The sequence below is a fragment of the Mesoplodon densirostris genome, chromosome 2 (assembly GCF_025265405.1).
Source record: "Mesoplodon densirostris isolate mMesDen1 chromosome 2, mMesDen1 primary haplotype, whole genome shotgun sequence".
NCBI classification, from domain to species: domain Eukaryota; kingdom Metazoa; phylum Chordata; class Mammalia; order Artiodactyla; family Ziphiidae; genus Mesoplodon; species Mesoplodon densirostris.
The window spans coordinates 35,918,594-35,938,464 of record NC_082662.1 but is presented as its reverse complement, the minus strand read 5'-3'; the positions used below and the strand labels follow the sequence as shown (position 1 = coordinate 35,938,464).

Sequence of the window (19,871 nt, the reverse complement as noted above, 5' to 3'; positions counted from 1 at the left end):
GATGGCGGAAGAGTGAGACGCGGAGATCACCTTCCTCCCCACAGATACATCAGAAATACATCTACACGTGGAACAACTCCTACAGAACACCTACTGAATGCTGGTAGAAGACCTCTGACCTCCCAAAAGGCAAGAAACTCCCCACGTACCTGGGTAGGGCAAAAGAAAAAAAAAAAAAAACAGAGACAAAGAATAGGGACGGGACCTGCACCAGTGGGAGGGAGCTGTGAAGGAGGAAAGGTTTCCACACACTAGGAAGCCCCTTCACGGGTGGAGACTGCATGTGGCGGAGGGGACGCTTCGCAGCCACGGAGGAGAGGACAGCAACAGGGGTGCGGAGGGCAAAGCGGAGAGATTCCCGCACAGAGGATCGGTACCGACCAGCACTCACCAGCCTTAGAGTCTTGTCTGCTCACCCGCCGGGGCGGGTGGGGGCTGGGAGCTGAGGCTCGGGCTTCGGAGGTCGGATACCAGGGAGAGGACTGGGGTTGGCTGTGTGAACACAGCCTGAAGGGGCTCGTGTGCCACAGATAGCCGGGACAGAGTCCGGGAAAACGTCTGGACCTGCCGAAGAGACAACAGACCTTTTCTTGCCTCTTTGTTTCCTGGTGCGAGAGGGCCGCTTAAGGAGCTCCAGAGACAGGCATGAGCCGCGGCTATCAGCGCGGACCCCAGAGACGGGGATGGGATGTTAAGGCAGGCTGCTGCTGCAGCCACCAAGAAGCCTGTGTCCAAGCACAGGTCAGTGTCCACACCGCCCCTCCCGGGAGCCTGTACAGCCCGCCACCGCCAGGGTCCTGTGATCCAGGGACAACTTCCCCGGGAGAACTCACGGCGTGCCTCTGGCTGGTGCAACGTCACGCCGGCCTCTGCCGCCACAGGCTCGCCCCACACTCCGTACCCCTCCCTCCCCCCAGCCTGAGTGAGCCAGAGCCCCTGAATCAGCTGCTCCTTTAACCCCATCATCTCTGAGCAAAGAACACATGCCCTCAGGTGACCTACACGCAGAGGCAGGGCCAAATCCAAAGCTGAACCCCGGGAGCTGTGCGAACAAAGAAGAGAAAGGGAAAGGGAAATCTCTCCCAGCAGCCTCAGGAGCAGTGGATTAAATCTCCACAGTCAACTTGATGTACCCTGCATCTGTGGAATACCTGAATAGACAACAAATCATCCCAAATTGAGGAGGTGGACTTTGGGAGCAAAGATATATATTTTTCCCCCCTTTTTCTTGTTTTGTGAGTGTGCATGTATGTGATTTTGTCTGTATAGCTTTGCTTTTACCATTTGTCCTAGGGTTTTGTCTGTCCGTTTTTGTTTTAAAAATTTTTTTTTTTACTTAAAATTTTTTTCCTACAAAAACAAAATTTTTTTCTTAATTATTTTTTATTTTAATAACTTTATTTTATTTTATTTTATCTTCTTTCTTCCTTCCTTCCTTCCTCCTTCCTTTCTTTCTTTCTCTCCCTCTCTCTCTTTTCTTCCTTCCTTCCTTCCTCCCTCCCTCCCTCCCTCCCTCCCTCTCTTTCTTTCTTTCTTTCTTCTCCCTTTTATTCTGAGCTGTGTGGATGACACACTCTTGGTGCTCCAGCCAGGCGTCAGGGCTGTGCCTCGGAGGTGGGAGAGCCAAGTTCAGGACACTGGTCCACAAGAGACCTCCCAGCTCCACCTAATATCAAACAGTGAAAATCTCCCAGAGATCCCCATCTCAATGCCAAGACCCAGCTCCACTCAGTGACCAGCAAGATACAGTGCTGGACACCCTATGCCAAACAACTAGCAAGACAGGAACACAACTCCATCCATTAGCAGAGAGGCCGAGTAAAATCATAATAAGGCCACAGATACCCCAAAACACACCACCAGACGTGGACCTGCCCACCAGAAAGACAAGATCCAGCCTCAGCCACCAGAACACAGGCACTAGTCCCCTCCACCAGGAAGCCTACACAACATACTGAACCAACCTTAGCCACTGGGGACAGACACCAAAAACAACAGGAACTATGAACCTGCAGCCTGCGAAGAGGAGACCCCAAACACAGTAAGTTGAGCAAAATGAGAACACAGAAAAACACACAGCAGATGAAGGAGCAAGGCAAAAACCCACCAGACCTAACAAATGAAGAGGAAATAGGCAGTCTACCTGAAAAAGAATTCAGAATAATGATAGTAAATATGATCCAAAATCTTGGAAATAGAATGGAGAAAATACAAGAAATGTTTAACAAGGACCTAGAAGAACTAAAGAGCAAACAAACAGAGATGAACAACACAATAAGTGAGACTGAAAATTCTCTAGAAGCGATCAATAGCAGAATAACTGAGGCAGAAGAACGGATAAGTGACCTGGAAGATAAAATAGTGGAAATAACTACTGCAGAGCAGAATAAAGAAAAAAGAATGAAAAGAATGGAGGACAGTCTCAGAGGCCTCTGGAACAACATTAAATGCACCAACATTCGAATTATAGGGGTTCCAGAAGAAGAAGAGAAAAAGAAAGGGACTGAGAAAATATTTGAAGAGATTATAGTTGAAAACTTCCCTAATACGGGAAAGGAAATAGTTAATAGAAGCCAAGAAGCACAGAGAGTCCCATACCAGACAAATCCAAGGAGAAACACGCCAAGACACATATTAATCAAACTGTCAAAAATTAAATACAAAGAAAAAATATAAAAAGCAGCAAGGAAGGGCTTCTCTGGTGGCGCAGTGGTTGAGAGTCTGCCTGCCATTGCAGGGGACACGGGTTCGTGCCCCAGTCCGGGAAGATCCCACATGCCACGGAGTGGCTGGGCCCATGGGCCATGGCCGCTGAGCCTGCACGTCCGGAGCCTGTGCTCCGCAACGGGAGAGGCCACAACAGTGAGAGGCCTGTGTACCGCAAAAAAAAAAAAAAAAAAAAAAAAAAAAAGCAGCAAGGGACAACCAACAAATAACACACAAGGGATTCCCCATAAGGTTAACAACAACAACCACAAAAAAAGATCTGCTGATCTTTCAGCAGAAACTCTGCAAGCCAGAAGGGAGTGGCAGGACACATTTAAAGTGATGAAGGGGAAAAACCTACAACCAAGATTACTCTACCCAGCATGGATCTCATTCAGATTTGACAGGGAAATTAAAAACTTTACAGACAAGCAAAAGCTAAGAGAATCCAGCACCACCAAACCAGCTTTACAACAAATGCTAAAGGAACTTCTCTAGGCAGGAAACACAAGAGAAGGAAAAGACCTACAATAACAAACCCAAAACAATTAACAAAATGGTAATAGGAACATACATATTGATAATTACCTTAGATGTAAATGGATTAAATGCTCCAACCAAAAGACATCGATTGGCTGAATGGATACAAAAACAAGACCCATATATATGCTGTCTACAAGAGACCCACTTCAGACCTAGGGACACATACAGACTGAAAGTGAGGGGATCAAAAAAGATATTCCATGCAAATGGAAATCAAAAGAAAGCTGGAGTAGCAATTCTCATATCAGACAAAATAGACTTTAAAACAAAGAGTATTATAAGAGACAAAGAAGGACACTACATAATGATCAAGGGATCAATCCAAGAAGAAGATATAACAATTGTAAATATTTATGCACCCAACATAGGAGCACCTCAGTACATAAGGCAAATACTATCAGGCGTAGAAGGAGAAATTGACAGTAACACAATCATAGTAGGGGACTTTAACACCCCACTTTCACCAATGGACAGATCATCCAAAATGAAAAAAAAAATAAGGAAACACAAGCTTTAAATGATACATTAAACAAGATGGACTTAATTGATATTTATAGGACATTCCATCCAAAAACAACAGAATACACATTCTTCTCAAGTGCTCATGGAACATTCTCCAGGATAGATCACATCTTGGGTCACAAATCAAGCCTTGGTAAATTTAAGAAAATTGAAATCGTATCAAGTATCTTTTTGGACCACAACACTAACAGATTAGATATCAAATACAGGAAAAAATCTGTAAAAAATACAAACACATGGAGGATAAACAATACACTACTTAATAACCAAGAGATCACTGAAGAAATCAAAAAATACCTAGAAACAAATGACAATGAAAACACGACAACCCAAAACCTATGGGATGCAGAAAAGCAGTTCTAAGAGGGAAGTTTATAGCAATACAATTCTACCTTAAGAAACAAGAAGCATCTCAAATAAACAACCTAAACTTACACTTAAAGCAATTAGAGAAAGAACAACAAAAAAAAAAACCCCAAAGTTAGCAGAAGGAAAGAAATCATAAAGATCAGATCAGAAATACATGAAAAAGAAATGAAGGAAAAAATAGCAAAGATCAATAAAACTAAAAGCTGGTTCTTTGAGAAGATAAACAAAACTGATAAACCATTAGTCAGACTTATCAAGAAAAAAAGGGACAAGACTCAAATCAATAGAATTAGAAATGAAAAAGAAGAAGTAACAACTGACACTGCAGAAATACAAAGGACCATGAGAGATTACTACAAGCAACTATATACCAATAAAATGGACAACCTGGAAGAAATGGACAAATTCTTAGAAATGCACAACCTTCCGAGACTAAACCAGAAAGAAATAGAAAATATGAACAGACCAATCACAAGCACTGAAATTGAAACTGTGATTAAAAATCTTCCAACAAACAAAAGCCCAAGACCAGATGGCTTCACAGGTGAATTCTATCATACATTTAGAGAAGAGGTAACACCTATCCTTCCCAAACTCTTCCAAAATATAGCAGAGGGAGGAACACTCCCAAACTCAGTCTACAAGGCTAGCATCACCCTGATACCAAAACCAGACAAAGATGTTACAAAGAAAGAAAACTACAGGCCAATATCACTGATGAACATAGATGCAAAAATCCTCAACAAAATACTAGCAAACAGAATCCAACAGCACATTAAAAGGATCATACCATGATCAAGTGGGGTTTATCCCAGGAATGCAAGGATTCTTCAGTATACTCAAATCAATCAACGTGATACACCATATTAACAAATTGAAGGGGAAAAACCATATGATCATCTCAATCGATGCAGAGACAGCTTTCGACAAAATTCAACACCCATTTATGACAAAAACCCTCCAGAAAGTAGGCATAGAAGGAACTTTCCTCAACATAATAAAGGCCATAATGACAAACCCACAGCCAACATCGTCCTCAATGGTGAAAAACTGAAACCATTTCCACTAAGATCAGGAAGAAGATAAGGTTGCCCACTCTCACCACTATTATTCAACATAGTTTTGGAAGTTTTAGCCACAGCAATCAGAGAAGAAAAATAAATAAAAGGAATCCAAATCGGAAAAGAAGAAGTAAAGGTGTCACTGTTTGCAGATGACATGATACTATACATAGAGAATCCTAAAGATGCTACCAGAAAACTACTAGAGCTAATCAATGAATTTGGTAAAGTAGCAGGATACAAAATTAATGCACAGAAATCTCTTGCATTCTATACACTAATGATGAAAAATCTGAAAGTGAAATTAAGAAAACACTCCAATTTACCATTGCAACAAAAAGAATAAAATGTCTAGGAATAAACCTACTTAAGGAGACAAAAGACCTGTATGCAGAAAATTATAAGACACTGATGAAAGAAATTAAAGATGATACAAATAGATGGAGAGCTATACCATGTTCTTGGATTGGAAAAATCAACATTGTGAAAATGACTATACTACCCAAAGCAATCTACAGATTCAATGCAATCCCTATCAAACTACCACTGGCATTTTTCACAGAACTAGAACAAAAACTTTCATAATTTGTATGGAAACACAAAAGACCCCGAATAGCCAAAGCAATCTTGAGAAAGAAAAACGGAGCTGGAGGAATCCGGCTTCCTGCCTTCAGACTATACTACAAAGCTACAGTAATCAAGACAGTATGGTACTGGCACAAAAATAGAAATATAGATCAATGGAACAGGATAGAAAACCCATAGATAAACCCACGCACATATGGTCACCTTATCTTTGATAAAGGCAAGAATATACAATGGAAAAAAGACAGCCTCTTCAATAAGTGGTGCTGGGAAAACTGGACAGCTACATGTAAAGGAATGAAATTAGAACACTCCCTAATACCACACACAAAAATAAACTCAAAATGGATTGAAGACCTAAATGTAAGGGCAGACACAATAAAACTCTTAGAGGAAAACATAGGCAGAACATTCTATGACATAAATCACAGCAAGATCCTTTTTGACCCACCTCCTAGAGAAATGGAAGTAAAAACAAAAATAAACAAATGGGACCTAATGAAACTTAAAAGCTTTTGCACAGTAAAGGAAACCATAAACAAGATGAAAAGACAACCATCAGAATGGGAGAAAATATTTGCAAACGAAGCAACTGATAATGGATTAATCTCCAAAATTTCCAAGCAGCTTATGCAGCTCAATATCAAAGAAACAAACAACCCAATCCAACAATGGGCAGAAGACCTAAATAGACATTTCTCCAAAGAAGATATACAGATTGCCAACAAACACATGAAAGAATGTTCAACATCATTAATCATTAGAGAAATGCAAATCAAAACTACAATGAGATATCATCTCACACCGGTCAGAATGGCCATCATCAAAAAATCTAGAAACAGTAAATGCTGGAGAGGGTATGGAGAAAAGGGAACCCTGTTGCACTGTTGGTGGGAATGTTAATTCATACAGCCACTATGGTGAACAGTATGGAGGTTCCTTAAAAAACTAAAAATAGAACTACCATATGACCCAGCAATCCCACTACTGGGCATATATCCTGAGAAAACCATAATTCAAAAAGAGTCATGTACCAAAATGTTCATTGCAGCTCTATTTACAATAGCCGGGACATGGAAGCAACCTAAGTGTCTATCGACAGATGAATAGATAAAGAAGATGTGGCACATATATACAATGGAATATTACTCAGCCATAAAAAGAAATGAAATTGAGTTATTTGTAGTGAGGTGGATGGACCTAAAGACCGTCATACAGAGTGAAGTTAGTCAGAAAGAGAAAAACAAATACCATATGCTAACACATATATATGGAATGTAAAAAAAAAAAAAGGTCATGAAGAACCTAGGGGCAAGATGGGAATAAAGATGCAGTCCTACTAGCGAATGGACTTGAGGATATGGGGTGGGGGAAGGGTAAGCTGGGACAAAGTGAGAGAGTGACATTGACATACATACACTACCAAACGTAAAATAGATAGATAGTTAGTGGGAAGCAGCCGCATAGCACAGTGAAATCAGCTGGGTGCTTTGTGACCAGCTAGAGGGGTGGGATAGGGAGGGTGGGAGGGAGGGAGATGCAAGAGGGAAGAGATATGGGGACATATGTATATGTATAACTGATTCACTTTGTTATAAAGCAGAAACTAACACACCATTGTAAAGCAATTATACTCCAATAAAGATGTTAAAAAAATTTTTTTAAGTAAATAAATAAAATAAAATGCCTGACAGCATACCTGTTAGTAAGCAACAAGTGCTAGTAATAGTAATAGCAGTAGATATAGTAATAATAGTGATCTAGGGTGGCCTCGGTCTGCAGCGGCTTGAAGCAGGATTTTGGTTCCCAGCCAGTGATTAAAGTCAGGCCGTGACAGTGAGAGTGCTGAATCCTAGGCACTAGACCAGTGACCAGTGACAAAGCCCTGGCCCGTACAGCTCTGCAGAAATGAATTCCCACAAAGACAGAAAGTAGTGAAACAAGTAAAGTGTTTATTAGGAGGAAAAAGGGTACCTGTGGATAGACACACCACGGGGCTCAGAGACAGAGTCGCACCCTCGTGGTAGTTTGATTCACTTTTATGGGGCATTTCTTCCACATTTCCTTGGCCAGTCATCTTGCTTTGCCTGGCCTGAGCCTGGATTTGGTATATCTCAGGGTCCTCCCACATGTGCGCACACATCTCTTAGCCAAGATGGATTCTAGCGAAGCGGCCTATGGGTAGCCTGACATCACCTACTATGGGGTGGCTCCCCCTCCCTTTTCCACCTTCAAGGATCCTTTCTGCATGTGTGTAGTCAGGAAGGTCTCCTCCTTTGAGAATGAGGCATATGTGGTCTTTTATCTTTTGTCTGGGCAGGGCTTAGCTTCTCCTCCCTCCTGCTATTTTGGAGTATCTGTCCACAGGGGATGAACTCCAACTGTTCAGCCTGGGGCTCATCTATCTTCTGCCTCAATAGCAGTAGTAGTAATATTATTATATTTATTAAGTAATATTATTTTAAAATATTACTTAACATAAATTATATTATTGTTTAATATTTTATTATTAAATATTATTATATCTGCTAAAATGACTCACCATTTTCTTTCAGCTTTATCAAATTTTCTTTCAATTTCTCAATTTCTAGTTGAGACTTCTCAAGTGCAGAATCTAAAAGAAAAAAAGAACAAAATATTTGTGTATGGAGCAACTGATTAGTATAATAATCAAATTTCAAACAACTATTTCTCTTCAGAACACTTTCTTTCTGATGGCTGTCCCCTGACTTTCTGCATAAATGTCACCTCCTCCCAGAATGTTTCCAGATTTCCCTCTTAATATTCCTACTACACCTTATATTTATCCCTGTCCTTGATATCATCTGATCTTGTAATCTTTCCCTGTTTCCCTAACCAGATTCTATGCTGAAGAGTTTGGGCTACTGTAAACAATGGGAACAGCTGAAAGTTTTTAAGCATGGTACTACCAGTTTAGTAAAAAGAAATTACACACAGAAATACTTAAAATTAATTCTTGCAATTAATAATATTTCGAATTTTGCCAGTAGTTTCTAGAAATATCAAAATAGCAAAATTTCAGGAAATAACTTTTGATACTATTCAAGAATTTTATGAGGAGAGCAGAAGGGCGTAAGGAAAGTATATGAGGCATTGGAGTCTTTTGGATTTGGGTTCTCTAACCCAGGTTTTATCACTTTGCCTCCTGTGGTTTACTCATCACCAATGGTATGGCTGATAGGCCTCCTATAACGGCAAGTTGAGGAATCTCCCAGAAGTAAGACACTAACATGAATCTTGTAAGAGATCATTCCCAATCACACAGAAAAGTTGCACGAGGAAATAAGGCACAAGCTTCCAAGAGTCTTCTCCCAGAGGAGTCACACAGGATGTGCTTAATTTCTCCAGCAATGAATTGACAATTCGTGTGAAATGTTGTCTACCAGGAAAATTCATTACAGACTCGGTGGCCAACATATTTATTGGGGGCTGGTGACATAGACACCGCCTTCTTCCTAGGACACATCAAAATCCCAGACTCTCAGAAGGAAAGCAGGTTTTCAGCATAAATCACATTGTTTGTACAAAGAGGTCAAGCACAGTGAGCCACTATTACAAATTGGGGAATGGTGGGAACCTTCCCCAAATGCAAGTTTCCAGATGTTAGCCAAGGGCTAACCTGACAATCAGGACTTTCTAAGCACAGCAGTGTCAGGTTTTCTTCTTCTTCTTTTTTAACATCTTTATTGGAGTATAATTGCATTACAATGTTGTGTTAGTTTCTGCTGTACAGTAAAGTGAATCAGCTATATGGATACATGTATCCCCATATCCCCTCCCTCTTGAGCCTTCCTCCTACCCTCCCTATTCCTCCACCCCTCTAGGTCATCACAGAGCATCGAGCTTATCTCCCTGTGCTATGCAGCAGCTTCCCACTAGCAGGTTTTCTATGTTAACTATTTTCTGCACAGGATGGATATACCACGTTTTGTTTATCTACTCACCAAATGATGGACGTTTGAGTTGTTTCTATGTTTTGGCTACTGTAAATAATAGTGCTCTGAACATTCACATACAAGGTTTTTTAAAAATTTATTTTATTGAAGTGTAGTTGACTTACAATGTTGTGTTAATTTCTCATACAAGTTTTTGAGTGGACATACGTCTTCATTTCTCCTGGGTCACGCAGGAGTGGAATTGCTGGGTCACATGATAATTTTACATTTAACACCTTGAGAAACTGCCAAATTGTTTTCCAAAGTGTCTGCATCATTTTACAATCCCATCAGCAATGTTCCAATTTCTACACATCCTTGCCAACACTTGTCACTGTCTTTTTTTTTTTTTCCGTACGCGGGCCTCTCACTGTTGTGGCCTCTCCCGTTGCGGAGCACAGGCTCCGGATGCGCAGGCTCAGCGGCCATGGCTCACTGGCCCAGCCGCTCCGCGGCATATGGGATCCTCCCAGACAGGGGCACGAACCCGTATCCCCTGCATCGGCAGGCGGACTCTCAACCACTGCGCCACCAGGGAGGCCCTGTCTTTTTTATTATAGCCATTCTAGAGGGTGTGAAGAGGGATCTCATTGTTTTAATTTGCACTTCCCAAATGACCAATGACGTTGAGCATCTTTTCATGTGCCTATTGGCCATTCATATACCTTCTCTAAAGAAATGTCTGCTCAAATTTTATTTTGCTTACTTTAAAATTGGGCTGTCTTTTTATAATAATATAAAAGAATATGTGAGAATTCTTCATATATTCTGGATATGAGTCCCACATCAAACACATAATTTGCAAATATTTCTCTCAGTCTGTGGTTTGTCTTTTCACTTTCTTGTTGGTATATTTTGAAGTACAGAAATTTTAAACTTTGAGTAAATACAATTTATTAGGTTTTCTCTTATCACTCTTGTTTTTGGTGTTATATCTAACATGTGATTGCCTAACTCCAGATCATAAGGATTTACTCCTGTGTTTTCTTCTAAGCATTTTATAATTTTAAGTCTTACATTTAGTTCTGTGGTCCACTTAGTTAATTTTTGTGTAGGTGTGAGGTAGGGGCCTGTATTTTGAAGCATCTCCCAGACATCATATCATTCATCTATAAATATTTCACTATGTACCTCTAAAAGATAAGGACTCTTTTTAAATATAAACTCAATACCATTATGTGTGATTAAGGAAATTTAACAAGAATTCCTTAATACAAATAGCCAATTAGCATTCAAACTTCCAACTGTTTCATAAATGTTAAAAAACCTGTTTGAATCAGAATCCAGTAAAGGCCACACATTATATTTGGTTAATAATTCCTTCAAACCTTTAAAAATTCATCTTTTTCTTGTAATTTATTTATTGAAGAATAAATAAATATTTGGCATGTATTCTTTTTTATTATTGAAAACTATTTTTATTATTGGCCAAAATTTTTCATTCCCATACAAATTTTTGGGTGTGATATAAAGAGAGCTAGAAAATAAACTAAAATAAAGTCCTTCATTTAAAAGAGTCAGTTTGTTGAAAGAAATAGGCTAATACTTGGGAAACTGTATCATGTAACAAATATACCTAGGGATAGATTCTGGCTATAAATTGATGGATGATTCAAGAAGTAACACGTAAGACCCACACTGACACTACATATGATATTTTAAAAGGACTTGCTAACTCAGCTTCCCAGCGGTCCCCTGGGGATACTCACTGCGCAGACGGTTTTCAATTAATAGTTTAGGATCCACCAGAGCAACCAAGTGCTGACGGAACAGGGTGCTATGTGATTGTGTTCTGCTGCATCCAAATGTAACTAAACATAACAGGGCTCCTGCTTTTTCCTTTCTCCTTCTGTACTACAAGTAGCAGACTGCTTCTCATCAGACTCACGTGGCCAAATTTCTTTTTTTTTCTAATTGGGTTTATTGAGGTGTATTTTGCATACAGTAAAATTCATGCTTTTAAGTAATCTGATAAATTTTGACAAATATATGCAATTGTGTACCCGTTAGCCCAATTTTCCATCATTCTGAAAAGGTCATTTGTGTTCACTGTTTAAAATGCATTCTTAACAAAATCTCAACCCTCCTGATATTCTTTGTTTTTAATTCCACAATCAATTTGGCAGGATCATTATTGTTTTATACATTTAACATTTTAAGAAATGATCCTAAAGTAACATACATACTGCATGAAAAAGAATCAGTCTAATTTCTTTAATTATTGCAAATTATATAGAGAGGAAGTCATTTTAAAAATTTAAACTTCATACTAAAATAAATTATAGATAAAGCAAAGATTGAAACTTAAATAATAAATCCATAAATGTACTAAAAGAAAAAAAAAACACCAGAGGAGAACATTTTCAATAACCTTGTAGTGATACAGAAAAGGCTTTACACATGAAAACCCAGAAGCCATAAAGAATAACTTGGTTAAATCTGACTTGATAAATATTAGCATTTCTATATGGCAAAAAAACTTAACATGACATTTATATCCAACAAAAGGCTCATATCCAGAATATACAGAAAATGCCTACAAATTAATAAACTCCTACAAAACATAAAGATACAACCCAATAGAAAAATATGTGCAAGACTTGAGCAGGAACTTCACAAAACAGTATATCTAAATGAGCAATAATAACAACAAACATATTAAAGGATTTTCAACATCATTAGCTGTCAGGGAAATGCAAAGTAAAGCCACAATTAAATGCTAGTACATACTCATCAGAAAAGGTAAAATTAATAAGACTGACAATACTGAGTATTGACAAAGAATGTGAAGCAACCAAAATCTCATATACAACTGAGAAGATCTTAAATTAATACAACTATTTGGAAGACAGTATGGCAGTATCTACCAAAGTGGAACAAACCCGTAACCCTTTGATCTAATAATTCTACTCTTAGGAATGTCATGATCAGAGATGTACAGATAAGCACAAGAATATTCATAGCAGCACAATTCATAATAGAGCACAACTGGAAACAACATAAATGTCCATCATCAGTAGAATGGATAAATAGAATACATTGAGTAGGCTTATTCAATGGAATACTAGAGTACAAACAACAAAAGTGAACAAACTACTGCTACATGCAACAACATAAATGAATCTCACAAACATAAGATTGAACAAAAGAAACAAACTAAAGGATGCATACTCCCTGTAGTCAAAACTCAGAAATAACCTTAAAAGTTAGGATAGTCATTATTTTTGGGGAGGAGAAAATATGTAGACATAGGAAGAAGAAACAAGGCTTCCAGAGTGCTGGAAATTTCTTGCACTGGGTAGTGTAAATATTGTAGTTGTACACTTTTTGGTAGGTATGTTATGCTATGCTTCAATAAAAATTTCTGGACACTGTAGAAAATGAGGCTGTATATCAGACTTTTATGTGTTTATCTTAAAAGATTTTTTTTCTCAGTGCTCTCATGTTCCAACCTGAGTAGGACCATTACACTTAAAACATTGTTAGACATGTTCATCTGTAACCACAGCTTACCTAATTTACTCTGTTCTTTCTCCTTCCCTTGCAGTTCATCAGTGAGCCTTCGGATCTCTTCATGGGCCATCCCTAACCTCCTCGTTACTTGTTCCATATCTCTCTCTCTGCAGTTTTGTGATATTTTACCTTTTTCTGGGTCTTCATCATGGGACTGAAATAAAACCATTGTTAGTAGTACACCAAAAAGTAAATATACCCTTATGACATCGTGCTATTACCTATAAATGTTTGAAAGCCAATAAAGAAGAGTAGCAAACAGAATATTTATGTGCACTTCTTTTATTAGGTTGAACCATAGAAAACTGGTGATATTTGATTGTTTTTAACCTATAAACATGCAATTTCACAAGGTTCAAACCTAACATATCTAAGAGATTATGGTTATATAATAGAAATTTAATCATAAAAATTATCATCTGGCCAAAGAGAGTGAAAATACTCCTCATTTATATGGTGATTAAATACTTATGCCTTTACATAAGGTATTTCATTTAATTTCAAGGTATGTACACAATTAAGGCTCAAATCATGTTTAGAGCTCCTTTCCTATAATTATTTTCCAAGCATTTTAAAAACTAAGTAAGAAATTCAACCTCAATGATATTTTGCTTTTGATCCCCAAGACATGTATTTATTTTATATGAATATAATCATTACAAAAATTTTTCTAAAAAATAAGAAAATAACCAATACCATCTATATAACAAAACTATTTTTAGCTTACTGGTATATTTCCTTGCAGTATTTTTTACTTACGTACATTTTTTACATAGTCATAATACCAATCTATATACATGTTTCTGTCTGGCTTTTTCATTTAACATTATATGAGGAACATTTGTCTATATTGCTGTACAGATTTTGTAATGATTATTTTTAAAGGCTATACAATGTTCCAGTGGGTGCAGATAATTTATATAATCATTTCAACATTTTGGTAGTTTCCAATTTTTGCTATTGAAAATAATACTATGATGGATATACAGTTTCATCCATATATATATATATATATATATAGTTGTTGTTGTTGTTGTTGTTGTTTTTGCCATACACAGTCCTCTCATTGTTGTGGCCTCTCCCGTTGCGGAGCACAGGCTCCGGACGTGCAGGCTCAGCGGCCATGGCTCACGGGCCCAGCTGCTCCGCAGCATGTGGGATCTTCCCGGACCGGGGCACGAACCCGTGTCCCCTGCATCGGCAGGCGGACTCTCAACCACTGCGCCACCAGGGAAGCCCTCATCCATATATATTTATCTTGGGTTACTTCCCATTGTTAAATTCTCTGTATATGCTTTATTCACTGGATGTAGCTCTTAATTACATTTCCCCAGATCAAAAAATAATTTCCACAAACAGAATTAATTATATGTAAAATAATGTGCCATACAGTCTAAAGGACTCTGCCCCAAAAGAAGCTCCAAACGTGTTTGGGAAGAAGTGTGTACTGTCCCAAGGTGATTTTTCAAAGGACATAACACACATCGATTGTTTAAGTTTTGATACATTCAATAAAAATCAGCTATTGTGTTAAATGGGTGATTGACTTTTTTCTTCTTCCCAAATTTTTGTGATGTGTTTATAATACTCTTATGCACAACTGATATCTTTTGGCATGGATTTGTACATTTTAATATATTCAAACAAAATACTTCCAAGGTAAAAGCTAACTTGTAACTAGCTACTGTTATTAAGTAAAAGATTATAATTTTTTCTTACCTCACTCAGACTTTTTTTAGACTGATGCACAAGTTCTTGATGTTTCTGATGTTCCCTTTGCAGAGGATGGTGAGTTTGTTCAAATTTCTCCTAAGTTAATATTAAGAGGTGAATGAAAATTACATCAATCAGCTTCATGAATAAAAATGTCATTTAAATTTAAAAAAATAATCACGTAAAAAAAGAGGGAGCACAGTCCAATCTATTTTATGAGATGAGACCATGCATTCTCAATGAGACAATATTGCCCCCAAGGGAGTGCAAACTGATTTTTAGGGGGAGAAAAATCTTACCCTTTCAAGTACAAAGTGCAGATGCCTACAGTACAAAAATAGAATTACTTTATATCAGTGCCATTAAAATTTCATGGGAGAGTGATAGAAAAAATTATCTAAGAAGTGCCATTATTGGGTTTCTCTGGTGGCGTAGTGGTTAAGAATCCGCCTGCCAATTCAGGGGACACAGGTTCGAGGCCTGGTCTGGGAAGATCCCACATGCTGTGGAGCAACTAAGCCCGTGCACCACAACTACTGAGCCTGCTCTCTAGAGCCCACAAGCCACAACTACTGAGTCTGTGCGCCTAGAGCCCGTGCTTCGCAACAAGAGAAGCCACTGCAATGAGAAGCCTGTGCACTGCAACGAAGAGTAGCCCCCACAACTACAGAAAAGGTGAGTAGCCTCACCACAACTACAGAAAAGCCCAAGCACAGCAACGAAGACCCAACACAGCCAAAAATAAAATAAATTAAACAAACAAACAAAACAAAAGAAACTTTAAAAAGTGTCATTATGGAGGCAATAATGAAAAAAAGGTTGGCTAACACTGGCTAGCCAGACCTTGATACTAAAGCCTGACAACGATAATACAAAAAGAAAAATCACAGGGCAACCTCACTCATAAACATAGATGCAAAAACGTAAACAAAATTTTATCAAACTAATCTATAATATTTAGAAAGGATAACAAATCATGAACAAGTTGGATTTATCCCAGGAACGCAAGATAGGTTTAACATTAGAAAAATTAATCAATGAAATTCTCACATTAACAGATGAAATTTCAAAATTACTTTATTATCTCAATGGGTATAGAAAAAACATTTAATAAACTCAACATTAATTCCTAATAAAAGCTCTTAACAAACTAGGAATAAAAGAGAACTTTCTTAACCTGACAAAGGGTATCATTAAAAAAAAAAACCCTTAATCGAACATCATACCACTGAATACTTTTTCTCTAATATCATTAACTAGACAAGTATGTCTCCTATTCAAGAAAATACTAGAGATCCTAGCCAGTATAGTAAGGTAAATAAAAGAATTAAAAGGAATCAAATTGGAAAGGAAGAAACAAAAGTATCATTATTCCCAGATAGGACTGTACAGGTAGAAAAAATTTTAAATCTTCAAATAAATTATTAAGATAAATGAGAAATTTTAGCAACATTGGTAGGTATAGTCAATATATAAAAATAATTATACTTTTAATACTAGCAATCATTAGAAAATTAAATTCTTAATAAATATAGCATTTACTATTAATAGCACCCAAAAATATGAAGTACCTGGCAATAAATATTAAAAAAAGTGCAAGATTTTGTAGGGAAAATTATAAAACTTTATTTATATACATTAAAAAATAAATGGAGAGATAGTCCATGATCACAAATGATATCAATAATTTAAGATAGTCAATTCCTCTTAAATTGATTTATAGATTCAATAAAAGCAAAAATGAAAATCCCAGAAAGCAAGGATTTCTTAAACAAGACAGAAAAACACTAACCATAAGACAAATGATTGATAAATTGAACTACATTAAATTTAAGAACTTCCATTCATTAAAAGACACTATTAAGAATATTAAAAAGACAAACCACAAAGTGGGAAAAAAGTATTTGTGATACACATAATAATAAAAGACTTGAAACCAGAACATAGGGAATTCCTATAAATCAGTAAGAAAAAGACAACTCAGTTTTTAAATGGACAAAAGACCTGAATAAACACTAATAAAATGGGAAATCCAAATGACAGATGATCATATTAAGTTCACTAGTAATCAGGGAAATGCTAATTAAAACCAACATGAGATATCATTATGCACCCAGTAGTTTAGCAAAAATTTAAAAGTCTGACAACATCAAGTGTTGATGAGGAACAAAAGCACTCTCATACACTATTTACTGGTGCCAGTATAAACTGGTACCACTACTTAAGGAGACAGTTTGACATTATCTGGTAAAGCTGAAGATCTACATACTCTATAACTCCCTAAATCTACTCCTAGGTATATACCCTACACAAGTGCATGCACATATATAAGAATATTCATAGCAGCATAACTGACAGATTATATTACACTCATAATAGATATAAATTGGAAACAACCCAAAACAACTTAGAATGGATAGTCTCATGCCATATATTCACACAATGGAATGATACATAGTAATGACAAGCTAATTAAAAATAAATAATACAAACATAATGTTTTACAAAAAAGCAATTCCCAAAGTTGATTCCTTGTATGTAATGTTCAAAAACAGACAAAACTAAACTACTATATATATTATTTAGGGATGCACACCTTTGTGGGGAGGAAGGGGGTTGTGATCAGAAAAGGAAGCTTCTAGGAATTTGGCAATGTTGTATTCCTCACAGGACCAGTGGTTACATGGGTGTTTGTTCTATAACTATTTGTCAAACTGTATTTTTTAAGTTTTATCATTTTTCTGCATATATGCTGCTATATTCCATAATAAAATGTTTTTTTAAATCTTTGATTATTCTTGGCATTAAATGTCATCCCTTTGTCCTCTGCCCCATGCAACAATAAAGAAATTAAATAAATTTTGATACATCCATTCAAAAGAATATATGTTGTCAAACAGACTAAGGCAAATCTATATACACTAATACAGAAAGTGAAAACAATATGCACAATGGAACATAATTTGTATTTTAAGAGGATGAAAATTTTCTGGAAAGATAAATAAAAAATTGTCAGCAGTGGTAGTTTAGGAGTATGGAACTGAGGATTTGGGGTGAGAAAACTCATTTTTCACTCAATTTTATACTGCTTGAATCTGTTTCTACTATGTGCCTGTATTAAGTCAGAAAAACCCAAAAAACAAATGTTAGGTAAAATGTAATTAGTGTATAGATGAGGCCTTGCAAAATTCTTCAACTTCTGTGTCACTTTACGTGGCCTCACTTTGGTTGGAATGACTCTCTTGCCTACTTTATGCACAGGTTGATTCAGTATTGGCCTATTAAAATATACCTACGGGGACTTCCCTGGTGGCACAGTGGCTAAGAATATGCCTGCCAATGCAGGGGACACAGGTTCGAGGCCTGGTCCAGGGAGATCCCACATGCTGCGGAGCAATGAAGCCCATGTGCCACAACTACTGAAGCCCATGCCCCTAGAGCCTGTGCTCCTTAACAAGAGAAGCCACCGCAATGAGAAGCCCGCACACCAAAATGAAGAGTAGCCCCCACTCGCCACAACTAGAGAAAGCCCACATGCAGCGATGAAGACCCAACTCAGCCAAAAATAATAAATAAATAAATTAATTTAAAAAATATATATATACACACACACACACCTAGGGAGGCAATGAAATTTTAACAAGTTATATTTCATAATAAGATCTTTGAAAAATCTTTTTAAAAAATCTTTTTAAAGGTATAACTGATATATAATAACTGCACATATTTATAGTGTACATATTTTTTTACATGTATCCATCCATGAAACCAATACCACAATAAAGATAATGAAAATATTCATCACCCTTAAAAGTTTCCTACATTTCTTTATAATTCATTCCTCCCCTAACACTGTCCCCAGGCAACAACTGATCTGTTTCTGTTACTATATATTAGTTTGCATTTTCTACTATTTTATACAAATAGAATCATAGACTATGTACTCTTTTTGGTCTGGCTTATTTCACTTAGATTATTATTTTGAAATTTATCTATTTTGTTGTATATTTATTCTTTTTTATTACCAAGTAATATTCCATTTTATGGATCTATACATTTACCTTTTGATGAACATTTGAGTTGATTCTAGTTTAGGGCTACTACAATTAAAGTTGCTGTAACATGTATGTCTTTATGTGGGCACATTCTTTCATTTCTCTTGGGTATATTCCTAGGAGTGGAATGGCAGGGTTATGTGATAAGTATATGTTTGACTTTTTAAGTCAATGCTAAACTAGTTTCCAAAAGTGGCTGTATCATTTTATATTCCCATCAGTAGGATAAGGGAATTCCAGTTGCTCCACATTGTCACCAACACTCGATATGGTTAGTCTTAAATTTTAGCCATTCATTGATACATTAATAGTTACCTCATAATAAATTACTTCATTGTAATTTCTGTGTTTTCCTAATAATAAATGAAGTTAAGCATCTTTTCATGTGTTTATTTACCATTTGTATATGTTCTTCAGTGCAGTCACTTTTTAAGTCTTTTGACCAGTTTTTAGTTGGGTTAAATGTGTTATTATTATTGAGTTTTAAGATTTATTTATATATTTAGATACAAAGCTTTTGTTGGATATATTTTATTTTATTTTATTATTTTTTATTTTTTTCTTTTTGCGGTATGTGGGCCTCTCACTGTTGTGGCCTCTCCCGTTGCGGAGCACAGGCTCCGGATGCGCAGGCCCAGCGGCCATGGCTCACGGGCCCAGCCGCTCCACGGCATATGGGATCCTCCCAGACCGGGGCACGAACCCGTATCCCCTGCATCGGCAGGCGGACTCTTAACCACTGCGCCACCAGGGAGGCCCTGTTGGATATATTTAAAAAAAAATTATCTCCCTGTCTGTGGCTTGCTCTTTTATTTTTGTCTTTTGAAGAGCAAATGTTCTGAACTTTT

The 19,871-nt window shown here is 37.2% G+C and overlaps 1 protein-coding gene across 1 annotated transcript in view; it reads right to left on the bottom strand.

Moving 5' to 3' along the window:
• CCDC30 (coiled-coil domain containing 30) overlaps positions 1–19,871 on the bottom strand; it is a 144,917-nt gene that overhangs the window by 107,401 nt on the left and 17,645 nt on the right. Inside the window, exons 6-8 of the mRNA XM_060082790.1 lie at positions 14,975–15,064; positions 13,256–13,409; positions 8,329–8,400 (exon numbers count right to left, since the gene is read on the bottom strand). Coding sequence (XP_059938773.1) covers positions 8,329–8,400; positions 13,256–13,409; positions 14,975–15,064 — 316 coding nt within the window. The remainder of the gene's footprint in view (positions 1–8,328; positions 8,401–13,255; positions 13,410–14,974; positions 15,065–19,871) is intronic.